Genomic DNA, 21,342 nt, shown 5'->3' on the forward strand with positions numbered 1-21,342 from the left:
TAATGGACACACAGATGCATATGCCTGTCGTTCTTCTTTACCAACAACACTGGTGCTCTCCACGGAGAAACACTCGGTCGAATGAAGCGATTACCCAATAAATCTTCCAGCTGAGCCTTAAGCTCGGCCATCTCTAAAAGTGACATCCTTTAAGTAGCACTCAAGATTATTCCAGGCACCAACTCAATTGCAAACTCGACCTCTCGATTAGGTGGAAATGCATCAATGTCATCCGGAAACACCTCAGGAAATTCACAAACAACCGAAATTTATTCTAAGCTTTGGTCATCACCCGAAACACCAGTAGTTAACAGCATAATACCATGACATTCATATCCAGAACAGTTTACCATCATAGAGTTTAAATAGTAGCTATTTACCACTACCGACCCTTTCGATCCCTCCGGCATAAAGTACACTAATTTCTCAGAATAGTTGAGTAAAACATAATTCTTAGATAACCAATCCAGTCCCAAAATGAAATCCAGACCAATCATTGGTAAACAGATCAAATCAAGAATGAAGTCACGTTGTTGAACCCGAAACGAGACTTGTGGACATCCTATCCTAGTCACAATGGCTTCAAAAGTGGCATTATGAATCTTTAAATCGTAACCTAAGACCACAATATTTAGTTCTAACTCACTAGCCCTTTCAAATTCTATAAATGAATACGTCGTCCCAGAATCAAACAATGCACTTAAAATTTTTCTAGCTACTTCACAGTTACCTCTAATCAAGGTCTTGGATCCCTCGGCACTTGCTGTAGAAGTGGTGCACACTTTTCCTGGTTGCTGCACTCTACCAGTCTCATACTTCTTCTTTTCTGAGCAATTCCAGGCCAAGTATCCGGGTTGTCCACAAAAGAAACACACCCCTAATCCTACTCTGCATGGGACTCCAAAATGATGCTTCTCGCACCTCTGACAGCTTAGATCACTCTGTGGCTGCTTTCCATACCTTCTTCTATGATTGGCATTGTTATTCGGCCTCTTGAAACTACCTTGACCTTGATTATATTGCGGAATAAAGCCTCCACACTTGAAATTTCTACCCCTCGATGCAAAGTTCTTTCCTTGAGCCCTTTGAAATGGCATCCGCTAACTTCCTTTCCTACTGCCGCCTTCCTTACACATTCCTCAGCCACTGATGAGCGGATAATTTGTACGCTTTTTGGCATTGTTTTTAGTATGTTTTTAGTATGTTTTAGTTAGTTTTTAGTATATTTTTATTAGTTTTTAGTTAAAATTCACTTTTCTGGACTTTACTATGAGTTTGTGTGTTTTTCTATGATTTCAGGTATTTTCTGGCTGAAATTGAGGGACTTGAGCAAAAATCTGATTCAGAGACTAAAAAGGACTGCAGATGCTGTTGGATTCTGACCTCCCTGCACTCGAAGTGGATTTTCTAGAGCTACAGAAGCCCAATTGGCGCGCTCTCAACGGCGTTGGAAAGTAGACATTCTGGGCTTTCCAGCAATATATAATAATCTATACTTTGTCTGAGATTTGATGGCTCAAACTGGCGTTCCAAATCAGCTCAGAAATGCCCGGCGTTAAACGCCGGAACTGGCACAAGAATGGGAGTTAAACGCCCAAACTGGCACAAAAGCTGGCGTTTAACTCCAAGAGAAGTCTCTACACGAAAATGCTTTAATGCTCAGCCCAAGCACACACCAAGTGGGCCCGAAAGTGGATTTTTATGTCATTTACTCATCTCTGTAAACCCTAGGCTACTAGTTCTTTATAAATAGGACCTTTTGCTATTGTATTTTCATCTTGGGATCTTGGTAGCTATCTTTGTTCTTATGCTATCTTAGATCATGGGGGCTGGCCTCACGGCCATGCCTAGACCTTGTTCTTATGTATTTTCAACGGTGGAGTTTCTACACACCATAGATTAAGGTGTGGAGCTCTGCTGTACCTCGAGTATTAATGCAATTACTATTGTTCTTCTATTCAATTCAGCTTGTTCTTGTTCTAAGATATCACTTGTTCTTCAACTTGATGAATTTGATGATCCGTGACACTCATCATCATTCTCACCAATGAACGTGTGCCTGACAACCACCTCCGTTCTACCTTAGATTGAATGGATATCTCTTTGATCCCTTAATCGGAATCTTCGTGGTATAAGCTAGAATTGATGGCGGCATTCAAGAGAATCCGGAAGGTCTAAACCTTGTCTGTGGTATTCTGAGTAGGATTCAATGATTGAATGACTGTGACGAGCTTCAAACTCCTGAGGGCTGGGCGTTAGTGACAGACGCAAAAGAATCACTGGATTCTATTCCAACCTGATTGAGAATCGACAGATGATTAGCCGTGCCGTGACAGGGTGCGTTGAAAATATTCACTGAGAGGATGGGAGGTAGCCACTGACAACGGTGAAACCCTACATACAGCTTGCCATGGAAAGGAGTAAGAAGGATTGGATGAAGACAGTAGGAAAGCAGAGAGACGGAAGGGACACAGCATCTTCATACGCTTATCTGAAATTCCCACCAATGAATTGCATAAGTATCTCTATCTTTATCTTTATGTTTTATTCATCATTCATAACCATTTGAGTTTGCCTGACTAAGATTTACAAGGTGACCATAGCTTGCTTCATACCAACAATCTCTGTGGGATCGACCCTTACTCGTGTAAGGTTTATTACTTGGACGACCCAGTACACTTGCTGGTTAGTTGTGCGAAGTTGTGATAAAGAGTTGAGATTGCAATTGAGCGTACCATGTTGATGGCGCCATTGATGATCACAATTTCGTGCACCAAGTTTTTGGTGCCGTTGCCGGGGATTGTTCGAGTATGGACAACTGACGGTTCATCTTGTTGCTTAGATTAGGTATTTTTCTTCAGAATTCTTAAAAATGAAGTCTAGTGTTTCAAGGTGATGTTCTTATCATCACCAAAGCTGACTGATTTTCATCAATTTAGCTCTTGAATGCAATGTCCTACTGAAGCTTGTTCAGCCATGTCTAATTTCTTTAGACTGAAGCTTTAGACTAACATTGCATGATTCCTGGAATTCTCATTAAGAATTTTGATATTTTTATTTTTCCTCTTCACTTAATTTTCGAAAAATCCAAAAAAATTTACAAAATCATAAAAACCAAAAATATTCTATGTTTATTGTTTGAGTCTAGTGTTTCATGTCAAGTTTGGTGTCAGTTGCATGTTTCTGTTCTTCTTGGATTCATCCATGTGTCTTAAGTGATCTTCAAGATGTTCTTGATGATTTCATTGCTCTGATCTTTGAATTCTATTGACTTGAGTGTTTTGTGTTTCTCATATGCATTCTCATTTTATCAGTGTCAGTAGTATACAAACTGCTAAGTTTGGTGTCTTGCATGCATTGTTTATTTGATTTTAGTTGCATTTTGATTATTCCTCATTATTAAAAATCCAAAAATATTTTTAATTGTGTCTTTTCAAGTCAATAATACAGAGAATTGAAGATTCATAACATACAGCAGAGGAATTACACAGAAAAAGCTGGGCGTTCAAAACGCCCAGTGAAGAAGGCAAACTGGCGTTTAAACGCTAGCCAGGGTGCCTGGTTGGGCATTTAACGCCCAAAAGGGTAGTACTTTGGGCGTTAAACGCCAGAATGTGCACCATTCTGGGCGTTTAACTCCAGGATGGCACAAGAGGGAAGATTCTGTTTTCAGTTCAAATTTTTTCAAGTTTTCAAAATCTTTTCAAAATCAAATCTTTTTCAAATCAAATATTTTCAATCAAATCTTTTTCAAAATCAATTTCTTTCCTTTTTAAAAAAAATACTTGCTATCAATTAATTATTTGATTCAACAATTCAAGTATGTTGCCTTTTCTGTTGAGAAAGGTTTAATGTTTGAATCATATCTTTTCTTGTTAGCCAAGTTATTAATTTTTAAAATCAAATCTTTTTAAAATGTTTTTCAAATCATATCTTCTCAATCACATCTTTTTAAAACCAATCATATCTTTTTAATCACATCTTTTTCAAAATAGTTTTCAATCATATCTTTTTAATTTCTAATTTCAAAATCTTTTTCAAAAATCACTTGATTTCTTTTCTACTCTTAGTTTTCGAAAATCAATTAGTATTTTTCAAAATGTTTTTAAAATGTTTTTAATTTATTTTCAAAAATTACTTCCCTTCTTCTCACATCCTTCTATTTATGGACTAACACTACTCCTTAATGCACAATTCGAACTTCATCTTTCATTGATAAGTTCGAATTTTCTACCTCTTCCTTCTATTTTTCTTTTCCTCTGACACTTCAAGGAATCTCTATAATGTGACATAGAGGATTCCATATTTCCTTTTTCTTTTCTCTTTCATATGAGCAGGAGCAAAGATAAAAGCATTCTTGTTAAGGCTGATCCTGAACCTGAAAGGAGCTTGAAGCGAAAGCTAAGAGAAGCTAAAGCACAATTCTCTGTAGAGGACCTAACAGAAATCTTCAAAGAAGAAGAATCCATGGCAGCCGAAAACAACAACAATGCCAACAATGCAAGGAAGGTGCTGGGTGACTTTACTGCACCTACTCCCGACTTCTATGGGAGAAGCATCTCTATCCCTGCCATTGGAGCAAACAACTTTGAGCTTAAGCCTCAATTAGTTTCTCTAATGCAACAGAATTGCAAGTTCCATGGACTTCCATTGGAAGATCTTCATCAGTTTTTAGCTGAATTCTTGCAAATCTGTGACACTGTCAAGACTAATGGGGTTGACCCTGAGGTCTACAGACTTATGCTATTCCCTTTTGCTGTAAGAGATAGAGCTAGAATATGGTTGGATTCTCAACCTAAAGAAAGCCTGAACTCTTGGGAAAAGCTAGTCAATGCCTTCTTGGCAAAGTTATTTCCACCTCAAAAATTGAGAAAGCTTAGAGTGGAAATCCAAACCTTCAGACAGAAGGAAGGAGAATCCCTTTATGAAGCTTGGGAAAGACACAAACAATTGGTCAGAAAGTGTCCCTCTGATATGCTTTCTGAATGGAGCATCATAGGTATTTTCTATGATGGTCTGTCTGAACTGTCCAAGATGTCTTTGGATAGCTCTGCTGGAGGATCTCTTCATCTGAAGAAGACGCCTACATAAGCTCAAGAACTAATTGAAATGGTTGCAAATAACCAATTCATGTACACTTCTGAAAGGAATCCTGTGAACAATGGGACTAATCAGAAGAAAGGAGTTCTTGAGATTGATACTCTGAATGCCATATTGGCTCAGAACAAGATATTGACTCAGCAAGTCAATTTGATTTCTCAAAGTCTGTCTGGAATGCAAAATGCACCAGGCAGTACTAAGGACGCTTCATCTGAAGAAGAAGCTTATGATCTTGAGAACCCTTCAATGGAAGAGGTGAATTACATGGGAGAACCCTATGGAAACACCTATAATCCTTCATGGAGAAATCATCCAAATCTCTCATGGAAGGATCAACAGAGACCTCAACAAGGTTTCAACAACAATAATAGTGGAAGAAACATGTTTAGCAATGGCAAGCCTTTTCCATCATCTTCTCAGCAACAGACAGAGAATTCTAAGCAGAACCACTCTGACTTAGCAACCATGGTCTCTGATCTAATCAAAACCACTCAAAGTTTCATGACTGAAACAAGATCCTCCATTAGAAATTTGGAGGCACAAGTGGGTCAGCTGAGCAAGAAAATTTCTGAACTCCCTCCTAGTACTCTTCCAAGCAATACAGAAGAAAATCCAAAAGGAGGGTGCAAAGCCATCAACATGGCCGAATTTGGAGAGGAGGGAGAGGCAGTGAACACCACTGAGGAAGACCTCAATGGACGTCCACTGGCCTCCAATGAGTTCCCCAATGAGGAACCTTGGGAATCTGAGGCTCACACTGAGACCATAGAGATTCCATTGGATTTACTCCTGCCATTCATGAGCTCTGATGAGTATTCTTCCTCTGAAGAGGATGAGTATGTCACTGAAGAGCAAGTTGCTAAATACCTTGGAGCAATCATAAAGCTAAATGACAAGTTATTTGGCAATGAGACTTGGGAGGATGAACCCCCCTTGCTCACCAAAGAACTGGATGACTTGTCTAGGCAGAAACTACCTCAAAAGAGACAATATCCTGGAAAGTTCTCAATACCTTGTGCCATAGGCACCATGACCTTCAAGAAGGCCTTGTGTGACCTAGGGTCAAGTGTAAACCTCATGCCTCTCTCTGTAATGGAGAGGCTAGGGATCTTTGAGGTACAAGCTGCAAGAATCTCACTAGAGATGGCAGACAATTCAAGAAAACAAGGTTATGGACTTGTAGAGGATGTTCTGGTAAAAGTTGAAGACCATTACATCCCTGCTAATTTCATAGTCCTAGAGACTGGGAAGTGCATGGATGAATCCATCATCCTTGGAAGACCCTTCCTAGCCACAGCAAAGGCTGTGATTGATGTTGATAGAGGAGAATTGATCATTCAAGTGAATGAAGAATCCTTTGTGTTTAAGGCTCAAGGATATCCCTCTGTCACCATGGAAAGGAAGCATGAAGAGCTTCTCTCAAAACAGAGTCAAACAGAGCCCCCACGGTCAGACTCTAAGTTTGGTGTTGGGAGGCCACAACCAACTTCTAAGTTTGGTGTTGAACCCCCACATTCAAACTCTAAGTTTGGTGTTGGGAGGTTCCAACATTGCTCTGAGCATCTCTGAGGCTCCATGAGAGCCCACCGTCAAGCTACTGACATTAAAGAAGCGCTCGTTGGGAGGCAACCCAATGTTATATTTTATCTATTTTTCTTTGTTATTTTATGTTTTCTGTAGGTTGATGATCATGAGAAGTCACAAAATCAATTGAAAAAGCAAAAACAGAATGAAAAACAGAAAAAAATAGCACACCCTGGAGGAAGATCTTGCTGGCGTTTAAACGCCAGTAAGGGTAGCAAATGGGCATTTAACGCCCAGTCTGGCACCATTCTGGGCGTTTAACGCCAGAAAGGGGCATCAGACTGGCGTTAAACGCCAGAAAAGGGCAAGAACTTGGCGTTAAACGCCAGAAATGGGCACCAGCCCGGCGTTTAACGCCAGAATTGGCATGAAGAGCAATATTGCTCGCCATTTGGTGCAGGGATGACTTTTCCTTGACACCTCAGGATCTGTGGACCCCACAGGATCCCCACATACCCCACCACTCTCTATCTTCTTCACCCATTCACCAATCACCTCAACACCTCTTCCCCAAAACCCCTCACCTATCAAATCCCATCTTTCTCTTTACCACTCACATCCATCCTTCATAAAACCCCACCTACCTCACCATTCAAATTCAAACCACTTTCCCACCCAAACCCACTCATACATGACCGAACCCTACCCCTCTCCCCACTCCTATATAAACCTATCTTCAATCTTTCATTTTCACACAACCTAAACACTACTTCTCCCCCTTTGCCGATCCACAAAGCCATTTCCTTCTCCTTCATTTCTTCTTCTTCTACTATCTTCTTTCTTCTTTTGCTCGAGGACGAGCAAACCTTTTAAGTTTGGTGTGGTAAAAGCATTGCTTTTTACTTTTCCATAACCACTTATGGCATCCAAGGCCGGAGAAACCTCTAGAAAGAGGAAAGGGAAGGCAAAAGCTTCCACCTCCGAGTCATGGGAGATGGAGAGATTCATCTCAAGGGTGCATCAAGACCACTTCTATGAAGTTGTGGCCTTGAAGAAGGTGATCCCCGAGGTCCCTTTTAAACTCAAAAAGAGTGAATATCCGGAGATCCGACATGAGATCCGAAGAAGAGGTTGGGAAGTTCTTACCAACCCTATTCAACAAGTCGGAATCTTAATGGTTCAAGAGTTCTATGCCAATGCATGGATCACCAAGAACCATGATCAAAGTGTGAACCCGGACCCAAAGAATTGGCTTACTATGGTTCGGGGGAAATACTTGGATTTTAGTCCGGAAAATGTAAGGTTGGCATTCAACTTGCCCATGATGCAAGGAGATGAACATCCTTACACTAGAAGGGTCAACTTTGATCAAAGGTTGGACCAAGTCCTCACAGTCATTTGTGAAGAGGGCGCCCAATGGAAGAGAGATTCAAGAGGAAAGCCGGTTTAATTGAGAAGGAATGACCTCAAGCCTGTGGCTAGGGGATGGTTGGAGTTTATCCAACGCTCAATCATTCCCACTAGCAACCGGTCCGAAGTTACTATAGACCGGGCTATCATGATTCATAGCATCATGATTAGAGAAGAAATAGAAGTTCATGAGGTTATATCCCAAGAACTTTATAAGGTGGCAGACAAGTCCTCTACCTTGGCAAGGTTAGCCTTTCTTCATCTCATTTGCCACCTCTGTTATTTAGTTGGAGTTGACATAGAGGGAGACATCCCATTGATGAGGACAAGCCGATCACTAAGAAAAGGATGGAGCAAACAAGAGATCCCACTCATCATGAAATCCCTGAGATGCCTCAAGGGATGCACTTTCCTCCACAAAACTATTGGGAGCAACTGAACACCTCCCTAGGAGAATTGAGTTCCAACATGGGACAACTAAGGGTGGAGCACCAAGAACACTCCATTCTCCTCCATGAAATTAGAGAAGATCAAAGAATCATGAGAGAGGAGCAACAAAGGTAAGGAAGAGACATTGAGGAGCTCAAGCACTCCATAAGATCTTCAAGAGGAAGAACAAGCCGCCATCACTGAGGTGGACCCGTTCTTTAATCTCCTTGTTCCTTATTTTCCTGTTTTTCGAAAATTATGCTTATGTTTATCTATGTTTGTGTCTTGTGATCATTAGTGTCTTAGTGTCTATGCCTTAAAGTTATGAATGTCCTATGAATCCATCACCTCTCTTAAATGAAAAATGTTCTTAATTGAAAAAGAGAAGAATTGCATGAATTTTGAATTTTATAACAGTTTAATTATTTTGATGTGGTGGCAATATTTTTGTTTTCTAAATGTATGCTTAAACAGTGCATATGTCTTTTGAATTTGTGGTTCATGAATGTTGGCTCTTGAAAGAATGATGAAAAATGAGACATGTTACTGAGGATCTGAAAAATCATAAAAATGATTCTTGAAGCAAGAAAAAGCAGTGAATACAAAAAAAAAAAGAAGGAGAAAAACGAAAAAAAGGGAGAAAAGAAAACGAAAAAAAAAGAGAAAAAGAAAGAAATAAAGTTGTGATCCAAGGCAAAACGAGTGTGCTTAAGAACCCTGGACATCTCTAATTGGGGACTCTAGCAAAGCTGAGTCACAATCTGAAAAGGTTCACCCAATTATGTGTCTGTGGCATGTATGTATCCGGTGGTAATACTGGAAGACAGAGTGCTTTGGGCCACGGCCAAGACTCATAAAGTAGCTGTGTTCAAGAATCATCATACTTAACTAGGAGAATCAATGACACTATCTGGATTCTGAGTTCCTAAAGAAGCCAATCATTCTGAATTTCAAAGGATAGAGTGGGATGCAAAAACTGTTCAGAGGCAAAAAGCTAAAAGCCTCGCTCATCTAATTAATACTGATCTTCATAGATGTTTTTGGAATTCATTGTATATTCTCTTCTTTTCATCTTATTTGATTTTCAGTTGCTTGAGGACAAGCAACAATTTAAGTTTGGTGTTGTGATGAGCGGATAATTTGTACGCTTTTTGGCATTGTTTTTAGTATGTTTTTAGTATGTTTTGGTTAGTTTTTAGTATATTTTTATTAGTTTTTAGTTAAAATTTACTTTTCTGGACTTTACTATGAGTTTGTGTGTTTTTCTATGATTTCAGGTATTTTCTGGCTGAAATTGAGGGACTTGAGCAAAAATCTGATTCAGAGACTAAAAAGGACTGCAGATGCTGTTGGATTCTGACCTTCCTGCACTCAAAGTGGATTTTCTGGAGCTACAGAGGCCCAATTGGCGCGCTCTCAATGGCGTTGGAAAGTAGACATCCTGGGCTTTCCAGCAATATATAATAGTCCATACTTTGCCCGAGATTTGATGGCCCAAACTGGCGTTCCAAATCAGCTCAGAAATGCCTGACGTTAAACGCCGGAACTGGCACAAGAAGAATGGGAGTTAAACGCCCAAACTGGTACAAAAGCTGGCGTTTAACTCCAAGAGAAGTCTCTACACGAAAATGCTTCAATGCTCAGCCCAAGCACACACCAAGTGGGCCCGAAAGTGGATTTTTATGTCATTTACTCATCTCTGTAAACCCTAGGCTACTAGTTCTTTATAAATAGGACCTTTTGCTATTGTATTTTCATCTTGGGATCTTGGTAGCTATCTTTGTTCTTATGCTATCTTAGATCATGGGGGCTGGCCTCACGGCTATGCCTAGACCTTGTTCTTATGTATTTTCAACGGTGGAGTTTCTACACACCATAGATTAAGGTGTGGAGCTCTGCTGTACCTCGAGTATTAATACAATTACTATTGTTCTTCTATTCAATTCAACTTGTTCTTGTTCTAAGATATCACTTGTTCTTCAACTTGATGAATGTGATGATCCGTGACACTCATCATCATTCTCACCAATGAACGTGTGCCTGACAACCACCTCCGTTCTACCTTAGATTGAGTGGATATCTCTTTGATCCCTTAATCGGAATCTTCGTGGTATAAGCTAGAATTGATGGCGGCATTCAAGAGAATCCGAAAGGTCTAAACCTTGTCTGTGGTATTCTGAGTAGGATTCAATGATTGAATGACTGTGACGAGCTTCAAACTCCTGAGGGCTGGGCGTTAGTGACAGACGCAAAAGAATCACTGGATTCTATTCCAACCTGATTGAGAACTGACAGATGATTAGCCGTGCCGTGACAGGGTGCGTTGAACATTTTCACTGAGAGGATGGGAGGTAGCCACTGACAACGGTGAAACCCTACATACAGCTTGCCATGGAAAGGAGTAAGAAGGATTGGATGAAGACAGTAGGAAAGCAGAGAGACGGAAGGGACACAGCATCTTCATACGCTTATCTGAAATTCCCACCAATGAATTGCATAAGTATCTCTATCTTTATCTTTATGTTTTATTCATCATTCATAACCATTTGAGTTTGCCTGACTAAGATTTACAAGGTGACCATAGCTTGCTTCATACCAACAATCTCTGTGGGATCGACCCTTACTCGCGTAAGGTTTATTACTTGGACGACCCAGTACACTTGCTGGTTAGTTGTGCGAAGTTGTGATAAAGAGTTGAGATTGCAATTGAGCGTACCATGTTGATGGCGCCATTGATGATCACAATTTCATGCACCAGCCACCCTACACTTATTTCTCAGCCACTCCTAAGGCCCCTTGCGTACTTAATACACTTTCATTAGTATACTCGGTAACTGTCATCTAGCCTTGTTTTAATTGCAGCAATTCAAGTTTTTTGGCATTCCTGTCCGAGCTTGGAAAATACTTTCTATAAAACTTTGTTCGAAACACTTCCCATAGTACCATAGCTCCATCAGCCTGCACAATATGTCGTGTTCCCTTCCACCAGTACTGGGCCTCTCCTTATAGCTGATAAGTCTCAAATTCGACCCACTGCTCCTCGAAAACCTACTGAGCCTACAGTGCCCACTCCATAGCCTAAATCCAGTTATCTACTTCAGTGGGGTTTGAGGTCCCCCTAAAGGTCGGAGGGTGAACCTTCAGAAAGGAAGCAAGCGTCATAAGACCTTCTTCACCATTATTCTTGTTGTTCCCATTATTTATCTAGTTCCCCACCGCCTTGGCTGTCGCCTGCATAGCCGTAACCATGTTTCCCAGGGTAGCCATGAAGTATTCAGCGTTGTTCCCTATTGTTTCAGGAATAGCATTGCCTATTCTACCTCTGTCTCACCCTCGACCGCGTCCACGAGTCAACATATGGTTCCTATACATACCAAACAAGTGATATCAAGTTGATCAGTCTTAATATCGCAAGTCTAGTGCTTTAAGTCCCAAATACATGCTCATAAATGTTTATGCCACATATATCAATTAGATATCCTAATAGCACATAGACACACACATACAGAGAATGCACAGAATCATAGTTAGTCCGTCCCTCAGGCTCTACAGGAATGAACTGCTCTGATACCATAATGTAACACCCTACCACACAGAGCTTTATGCTTAAGTCGTAAAACAGAGGTGGTGTGGTATTACGAACTCTGAAATAAAACATATATATGTATAATAGTCAAAAGAAGGTAGTATATTATGAGCCTTGAAGAATAGATAAAACAAAATTGTAAAATTAAAAGTGCAGCACTCAAGATTAAGGATTACTTCCTTACAAAGAAAACTAGAGTTCACTAACATGTATATACAGAAGACAAGAGCAGAAGGCCAAGAATACAAAAATAACTAGCTCCTAACCTAACTTGCAAAGCTAAGGTTAGTCAGAGAATATTTACATACATCTATACATAACCTTAGTTCTCCATAAACCTCTAAGAGGTACAAAATAAAGCAAGTTGTTTGGAGAGTTAAATACATATGACCATATATATAAATTATACATCAAAATAAAGTCCCAAAATCCACTTCGTTGCAGAACTCCAGACGCCTAGCAAGGTGCCTCTTGACTTGTATCTGAAAAATAACAATATTGTATGGGATGAGAAACGAGGGTTCTCAGCATGGTAAATGTGCCACGTATATAAGATATAAGGTCCTAGGAATGCTAGAGGCAATCTTAGAATGCCGACACTCAAATTATAAAACTTATAGGACTAAACAAAAAACCATAAAGAGGTGGTCTTCTAAGGATTCCTAAACCTACCTAAAACTTAACTTGAACACTAAATCTTTCCACCTTTCCTCCGTACCTCCATCTTCGGTGAATTTGCACAGACAGATAAGCAGACAATGGCAAACACAGGTAGAATACAAGTAATACAGATAGCAAGTATAACAATCATCATATTATAATCAATTAGGCATTCTCATTTAATACACAAGCAAGCAATTCAAACAATATGCACATGATATATGCTTGTCCTGTGGCTGATGAGTCTCATCTGTCAGTTATCAAGCCAACCTGACAAGTCCGGTCGCTAAACTCTGGACTGTCCCCCGATGCACATCCCCAAGAGTCTATACATAGCTTTTTCTCATATATATATATATATTACTGCTAAATGAGGGTCAACCTTCCCGGGAATTTATAAGTTCCCGGTCACTCTTATGTCGTAGGGTCAACAGAGTATCGAGTCTCAACCTGGAATACCTGGTGGCAAGCCATGGTATTTTACCCAGGAAAACTTGTATCTCAGATAAAATTGAGTGTATAAGTCTCATAAACATTCATAATCATTGCACAGTCAATCATTACACTCCAAGTATTCACATTTCCATATATAATTCATTAATTTTCCAACCTTGCTTCACCCCCAAGTTACCACAATTTCCTAACTCCATCTTGTTACTAGGCTTACTAATAAGATCTAGGGTTAAAAAAATGAAAATAGAGGTTTAGAGGTTTAAAATCATATTTAAAACACTAAAATCTCATTTACTGAAAACAGGGGTCAAGTGTACGCGTGGGCATACAATTTTTTTCTTTGGAAAACGGGGGGTCACAGGTACGCGAGAGTCAAGCGTAAATGTGGGAGTGCATTTTAGCCCATTTTGCGTACGCATAGCCTTGTCCAGTTACGCATATACGCTGGACAGAATCGAACCTTCACAAATGAAGGGTATACATACACATACACTGTAGATTGATTAGAAATGGCTAAGACTACAGAATTTTAGTTTTATATACCAGACTTCCGACGTGCATAACTTTCTTGTTTTAAAATATTTTTTAACTGTTCTTCGAATGGCATAAACTTCATGGACCCAATTTTCATATAAAATAAGTTTGAAACAATTTGGGAGTTTGAAAGCCAAATTATGCATTGCCAAAGTTTGGCTAAAAATCAATTTTACACAAAAATCTCAAACCTCAACTTACGTTAAAACCCAACATCAAATCCAACCTCCTAAACATGTATTCAACACAATAACATATCATAGCATACCAACACAGCACTACAATCCCCTCATCATACCACAATCAATCATGCTTTAATATTATACAACTTCACACCTAAATTTCTCACTTTCATCAACAAGATTATTAAAAATTTATCCTATATGCATAATCAACATCATCAACATATCAATCATTATTAAATCACCCTTTTAGCATTTTATTTCCATCACAACAATGATCAACAACACATGCTCATTCCATATTGTTCACGCCCTGGGTCGAGCTGTACAACCTGGGCGGATCAACGACAAATCGACTGACCTGATCGGATCTGGACTACCCTAACCTCTTTATGAAAGAGGTCGGCCAAATCACTATAGAGGCCCAAGAAGGCCCGAAAAAGAGGAACACGACCTAAATCTAAAGGCAGCCCAAAGCCTAGAAAGATAAAGGCGGTTCCCTTAAAGATAAGATAACTTCACTAAAAGATAAGATAAGATAACTATCTTATCTCCAGAAAGGTCATTCTACACCATTATAAATATACTGGAGTACCCAGGTATAACTCATACTCTGATTCTACTAAAAACCTGGTTAATACCCTTGCTAACTTAAGCATCGGAGTCCCTTGCAGGTACCACCACACTCCGGTGACAAAGGATCAGCAGCATTGCCAGTCCAACAAGTTGGACACGACAACTCCGGCTGCCACACATAAGCCGGACCCGTCATCTCTGATCAGTACAGAAGATCTCGTCCGAGATCGACCTACAGTTTCAGGTAACCCTCGGAACATTGGCGCCGTTGCCGGGGAACCTGGAAGTCATCCCATCATCATGACAGACAACCTTGACAACAACCACGACTCTGATCTAGAGGACAAAATGCCACACAAGAACGCAGATGTCACACCAAAGGATACTCCTCAACCAAACAAGGATAAGAGCCCACAAAATGCAGAAATCCTAGAGGCACTTCAGGCTCAACAAGAACGTCTCAAACAACTCGAAAAAAAGGCCAAGTATCAACGAGAAGCCGAGAAGGATCTCAGAAGGAAAACTAGGTGACGCAAAGAGCTGGAAGACAAACTATTACAGCTTGAATCAAATCTAAAAAAGACTACTCGATCCAATCACGAGGATAATCCTCACAAGGATCAAGATCCATTCACCAAAGAAATTATGAAAGCCAAAGTTCCAAAAGACTTCAAAGCCCCAGACATGACCCCGTACGACGGCACATCGGATCCAAGCCAACATCTCAGTAATTTCAGAAGCAGAATGTATCTCACCGATGCCTCAGATGCAATTCGATGCAAAGCCTTCCCAACTACCCTAACTAAAACAGCAATCAAATGGTTTGACAGCCTAGCCCCTAGGTCCATCTCAAGCTTTGACGACTTAGCAGGAAAGTTCCTTATTAGATTCTCTATCCAGAAGGACAAAGCCAAGCACGCCTCAAGCTTATTAGGGATCAAGCAAGGAAATCGGGAAAGTCTTCGCAGCTACATTGAAAGATTCAACAAAGCATGTCTGGACATACAAAGTCTACCAACCGAAGCAGCCATCATGGGTATCATCAATGGCCTATGAAAGGGACCTTTCAGTCATTCCATATCAAAAAAACATCCTACATCCCTGAATGAAGTACAAGAACGAGCAGAAAATTACATAAACGTAGAGGAAAACTCTCGATTAGGAGAGACCTCAAAATCTGGACACTTTTACTCCTCCTGAGATAAGGATAAAGAGTCCAAGAAAAAGAAGATTAGCATGGAGAAAAGATCAAGAAATACCACAACTACACCCCTCTCCGGATATCTCTTGTCGAAGTATACCGACAAGTATGCCACACTGAAAAAATTCCACCACCTCGCCCACTTAAAGGTAAAAAAGGAGGAGGAAATTGGACGGAATACTGTGAATACCATCGAATCTATGGACAACCCATCAACGAATGCTTCGACTTGAAAAATGTCATAGAGAAATTGGTAAGAGAAGGGAGACTGGATCGGTACCTAGCCAGTAAGACAGATGAGCCCAGAAAAAGAAGAAGAGATGAAGAGGGAAGGCAAACAGAATGACCACCTCGCACCCCAGAGAGACATGTTCATATGATACATTGAGGATTTGCGGGAGGAGAAATCTCCAAATCATTTCGCAAAAGACACCTCAAAGAAATATATCACGTAGAGGGAGGAGAAGGAGCACCAGACCTCCCTACTATTACTTTCACTAAAGAGGACGCAGCTGGCGTCATCTCGGGACATGATGATCCCATGGTCATCACTATTATATTGGCCAACGCTAACCTTCATCGCACACTGGTGGATCAAGGAAGCTCAGCCGACATCTTATTCAAAACCGCCTTCGACAAACTCGGCCTGGAAGAAAAAGAGCTCCGAGCATATCCAAACAGCCTATTCGGATTAGGAGACACTCTAATCCAACCACTTGGATATATCTCGCTACACACAACCTTTGGAAAAGGAAACCAGTCAAAGACACTCAACATAGACTACATTGTGGTCAACGTAAGCTCAGCCTACAATGCCTTAATAGGTCGAACAATACTAAATCAACTTGGGGCAGTAGTCTCAACCCCATATCTATGCATGAAGTTCCGACCTATAGAAGGGATCGCTACGATAAAAGGAGACCATAAAATAGCACGTCGCTGTTACAATGAAAGCCTAAACCTTCGAGGCAAAGGAGAAAAAAATCAACACCATCGAACTCGGGGGAATTCGAGGCCAGGAAGAACTTCGTCCACAGCCTGAGGGCGAGACAGAAAAAGTCCAGATAGGGGACGTCCCAAATAAAACGACCAATATCGGCGCAATTCTAAAGGGAGAAGTAAAAATTCTCTTATACAGTTCTTAAAGGATAATAATGACCTCTTCGCATGGAAGGCTGCAGACATGCCCCGCATAGACCCCAAGTTAATGTGCCACAAGCTGGCAGTATATCCAGGATTTCAACCAGTACAGCAGAGGCATCGAAAGCTCGGACCAGAAAGATCCCAAGCTGTGAAAGAGCAGGTACAAGCTCTACTGGAGGAAGGATTCATTAGGGAAGTCAAGTACCCACTATGGTTAGCCAATGTTGTCTTGGTGAAAAAATCAAACGGAAAGTGGCGCATGTGCATTGATTACACCGACCTCAACAAAGCCTGTCCAAAAGATCGTTACCCACTCCCAAACATCGACACTCTAGTGGACGCCTCCTCCGGATACAAGTACCTCTCATTTATGGACGCCTATTCAGGGTACAATCAAATCCCAATGTATCCACCTGATCAAGAAAAAACCTCATTCTTAACACCCAAAGCGAACTATTGCTACGTCATCATGCCATTCAGACTAAAAAATGCAGGAGCTACCTACCAAAGGTTAATGAACAAAGTCTTCGCAGATCACATAGGAAAACTAATGGAGGTATACGTGGACGACATGTTAGTAAAGACACAACGCGAGGAATCATTACTGTCTGACCTCGCCCAAGTATTCAATACTATAAGAAAGCATGGCATGCAACTTAACCTTGCAAAATGCACCTTCGCAGTAGAAGCAGGCAAATTCCTAGGATTCATGCTCACACAAAGAGGAATCGAAGCAAACCCGGACAAATTCCAGGCCATACTTAACATGAAAAGCCTGACCTGTGTCAAAGAAGTGCAACAACTCAACGGGCGACTGGCAGCCTTATCCAGGTTCCTAGCTGGATCAGCCATAAGATCTCTCCCCTTCTACGCTACACTCAAGAAGGGAAGGAAGTTCGAATGGACATCAGAGTGCGAGCTAGCTTTCCAGGATTTCAAAAGATTCCTGGGATAACCACCCGTCCTTACTCAACCTCGGAAAGGAGAAGCACTCGTAGTATACCTAGTGGTAGGAAGTCGGGCAGTAGCTTCGGCACTAGTCCAAGAGGACGAAAGCAGACAACAACCTATATACTTCATTAGCAAAGCGCTACAAGGGTCCGAACTGAATTATCAAAAGATAGAGAAGTTCACCTACGCTCTCATATTAACCTCTCGATAACTCCGTCCATACTTCCAGGCTCACACCATCAAGGTTCGGACCAACCAGCCCATAAAAGGCATTTTGCAAAAAACAAATTTAGCAGGGAGAATCCTACAGTGGGCAATCAAGTTGTTTGAATTCGACCTCCAATATGAAGCTTGGACAGCGATCAAATCACAGTATCTGGCTGACTTCATTGCAGAGTACACCGACACCCCAGAAATCCCTACAAAGTGGAATTTTTACGTGGACGGCTCTTCCAATAAAACCGGCAGCGGAGCAGGTGTGATAATAGAAAGTAATCAGGGAACCCAAATCGAACTCTCACTAAAGTTCAAGTTCCCTGCTTCTAATAACCAGGCTGAGTATGAGGCACTATTGGCTGGTGTTCATACCCTGGGCCGAGTTGTCCGACCCGGGATGTTCTACAGACAAAGCGACTAACCTCTTCATGTCAGGATAACCCGACCTCTTCTCAAAGAGCTCGGCCAAGACACAAGAAAGCCCAAACAAAAGGCCCAAATAGAGGAACACGTCCCAAATCCAAGGGCAGCCCAAGCCCATAGAGATAAAGGCGGTTCCCTTAAAGATGACCTCACTTAAAGATAAGATAAAGATAAGATAAGATAACTAACTTATCTTATCCACAGGAGGCCACATTTCACCATTATAAATACACTGGAGCACCCAGGTATAACTCATACTCTGATTCTACTCAATACCTGCTTAATACCCTTGCTAACTTAAGCATCAGAGTCCCTTGCAGGTATCCCCCACCCTCCGGGGACGAAGGATCAGCACCACCACCAAGTCCAACAAGTCGAACACACCAGCTCCGGCCGCCGTGCACCTGCCGGACACGTCGGCTCCGACCAACACAGAAGATCTCATCCGAGATCGACCTACAGTTTCAGGTAACCCACGGAACATTGGCGCCGTTGCCGGGGAACCTGGAATTCATCCCATTAACATGGCGGATGACCATGACAACGACCACGATTCAGGTTTGGAAGACAGAACGCCATATAAAAATGCAGACACAATACTCAAAGATACTCCAGAAACCAACGGAGACAAAAATTCATCAAATCCAAGAGTAATAGAAGCTCTTCAAAATCGATTGGAGCAACTTGAGAAAGAAGCCCAACATCGACGTGGAAAAGAAGAAGATCTACGCCGGAAGATAATGCGGCGCCGAGAATTAGAAGATAAGCTTATAAAATTCGAAGCTAATCTTAAAACTAAAGCTACTCGACCATCCACAGATGATAGCTCTCAGAAAGATCAAGATCCATTTACCAGAGAAATTATGAAGACCAAAATTCCAAAAGATTTTAAGCTTCCAGATATGACTCTATATGACGGCACCTCGGACCCCAACCATCATCTCAACAACTTCAGAAGTAGAATATACCTCACTGATGCCTCAGATGCAGTTCGCTGCAAAGCCTTTCCAACAACTCTCACCAAGATAGCCATTAAATGGTTCGACAACCTACCTCCAAAATCCATCTCGAGTTTCGACAACCTGGCCAAGAAGTTCCTGGCCCGATTCTCCATACAAAAAGACAAAGCCAAACACGCACCTAGCCTACTAGGGATCAAGCAAGGAGATTGGGAGAGCCTTCGCAACTACATGGAAAGATTCAACAAAACATGCATGGACATACAAAGTCTTCCAACAGAAGCTGCCATTATGGGCCTCATAAATGGCCTACGAGAAGGACCATTCAGCCAATCTATATCAAAGAGATACCCGACATCCTTAGACGAAGTACAAGAACGGGCACAGAAGTACATCAACATGGAGGAAAATTCTCGACTTAGCGAAGCCTCAAGGCTCGGTTCTGCCTACCGAGATAAAGAATCCAAGAAAAAGGAGGATCGCTCCGGAGAGAAAATCAAAAAATATCATAACTATACTCCTCTTAGGGTATCCTTGGTAGATGTTTACAAAGAAGTCTGCCATACAGAGAAAATCCCTCCAGCTCGGCCACTTAAAGGCAAAAGAGGAGGAGGAAATCGGAATGAATACTGTGAATATCACCGACTTCGAGGGCATTCCACCAATGAATGCTTTGACTTGAAAAATGTCATAGAAAAACTAGTAAGAGAAGGAAAACTAGATCGGTTTTTGGCTAATCGGGATGACGAACCAAGAAAAAGAAGAAGGGATGAGGATGCTGGACGATCTGAATGATCACCTCGCACACCGGAAAGACACGTTCACGTAATACACGGCAGATTTGCTAGAGGAGGAATCTCCAAATCATCTCGCAAGCAACACCTCAAAGAGGTGTACCACATCGAAGGAAAAAAGGAAGCCCCAGACATCCCAGCAATCACGTTTACCAAGGAAGACGCATCCGGAATCATCTCGGGACATGACGACCCCATGGTTATTACGATCATACTGGCAAACGCCAACCTTCACCATACACTAATTGACCAGGGAAGCTCTGCCGACATCTTATTCAAAACTGCCTTCGACAAACTCGGTCTAGAAGAAAAAGAGCTAAGAGCGTACCCGAACAGCCTGTTCGGACTAGGAGATGTGACAAACCCCAATTTGACGGTTTATCTTGTATTGATTTTAGGGGATTTCATAACCTTTTACCCACATTTATTCAATGAAATAGCATGGTTTGTATATTCTCCTTTAATTGTGCTTAAGAGTGAAAACATGCTTTTTAGGTCTTAAAATAGCTAAATGTAATTTACCTTGATTTCATTAGATGCCTTGATATGTTTGTTAAGTGATTTAAGGTTTAGGAGGCAAAGATTGGATCAAGGGAATGAAGAAAGAAAGCATGAAAAGTTGGAGAACTCATGAAGAAATGAAAGAACCGGAAAGCTGTCAAGCCGACCTCTTCGCACTTAAACGACCATAACTTGAGCTACAAAGGTCCAAATGATGCGGTTCTAGTTGGGTTAGAAAGCTAACATCCGGGGCTTCGAAACGATATAAGATTTGCCATAGTTGCTACAAGTATGGTGGCGCGCACATGCATAATACGCGCACGCGCCGTTGCTGCCACCTAGTCCACTTGAAGCAAAACGTGGCCAGCGATTTTAGAAGCCTTGTGGGCCCAATCCAACTCATTTCTGATGCTATTTAACCCAAGGAGTGAAGAGGGAAACACATGTTAGTTACCATTAGTTTAGTTTTAGCATAGTTGAGTTTTAGAAGTAGTTTCTAGAGAGAGAAGCTCTCATTTCTCTCTAGGATTAGGATTAGGATTAGGTTTAGTTCTTAGATCTAGATTTTAATTCATCTTCTTCTACTTCTATCTTCTCAATTCTTTGTTGCTACATTCATCTTCTTCTACTCTTTTATTGTAATTTCCTTTATGTTGTTCTTATGCTTTGTTGTAGATCTACTATTGTTCCTTCCATTTCC

At 41.2% G+C, this 21,342-nt stretch overlaps 1 protein-coding gene across 1 annotated transcript; it reads right to left on the reverse strand.

The window, feature by feature from the left end:
* Positions 1-269: 269 nt before the first annotated feature.
* On the reverse strand, positions 270-1,097 carry LOC112805365 (uncharacterized). The gene has a single exon (XM_025847759.1). It carries the CDS (start codon positions 1,095-1,097, stop codon positions 270-272), a length of 828 nt encoding a protein of 275 aa, XP_025703544.1.
* Between the last annotated feature and the right edge of the window lie 20,245 nt (positions 1,098-21,342).

Source organism: Arachis hypogaea, chromosome 6 (genome assembly GCF_003086295.3).
Source record: "Arachis hypogaea cultivar Tifrunner chromosome 6, arahy.Tifrunner.gnm2.J5K5, whole genome shotgun sequence".
Lineage (NCBI taxonomy): Eukaryota > Viridiplantae > Streptophyta > Magnoliopsida > Fabales > Fabaceae > Arachis > Arachis hypogaea.

Excerpts from the sequence above, each read along its gene's own strand:
- LOC112805365 (XM_025847759.1), bottom strand. The coding sequence starts at position 1,097 with ATGCCATTTCAAAGGGCTCAAGGAAAGAACTTTGCATCGAGGGGTAGA.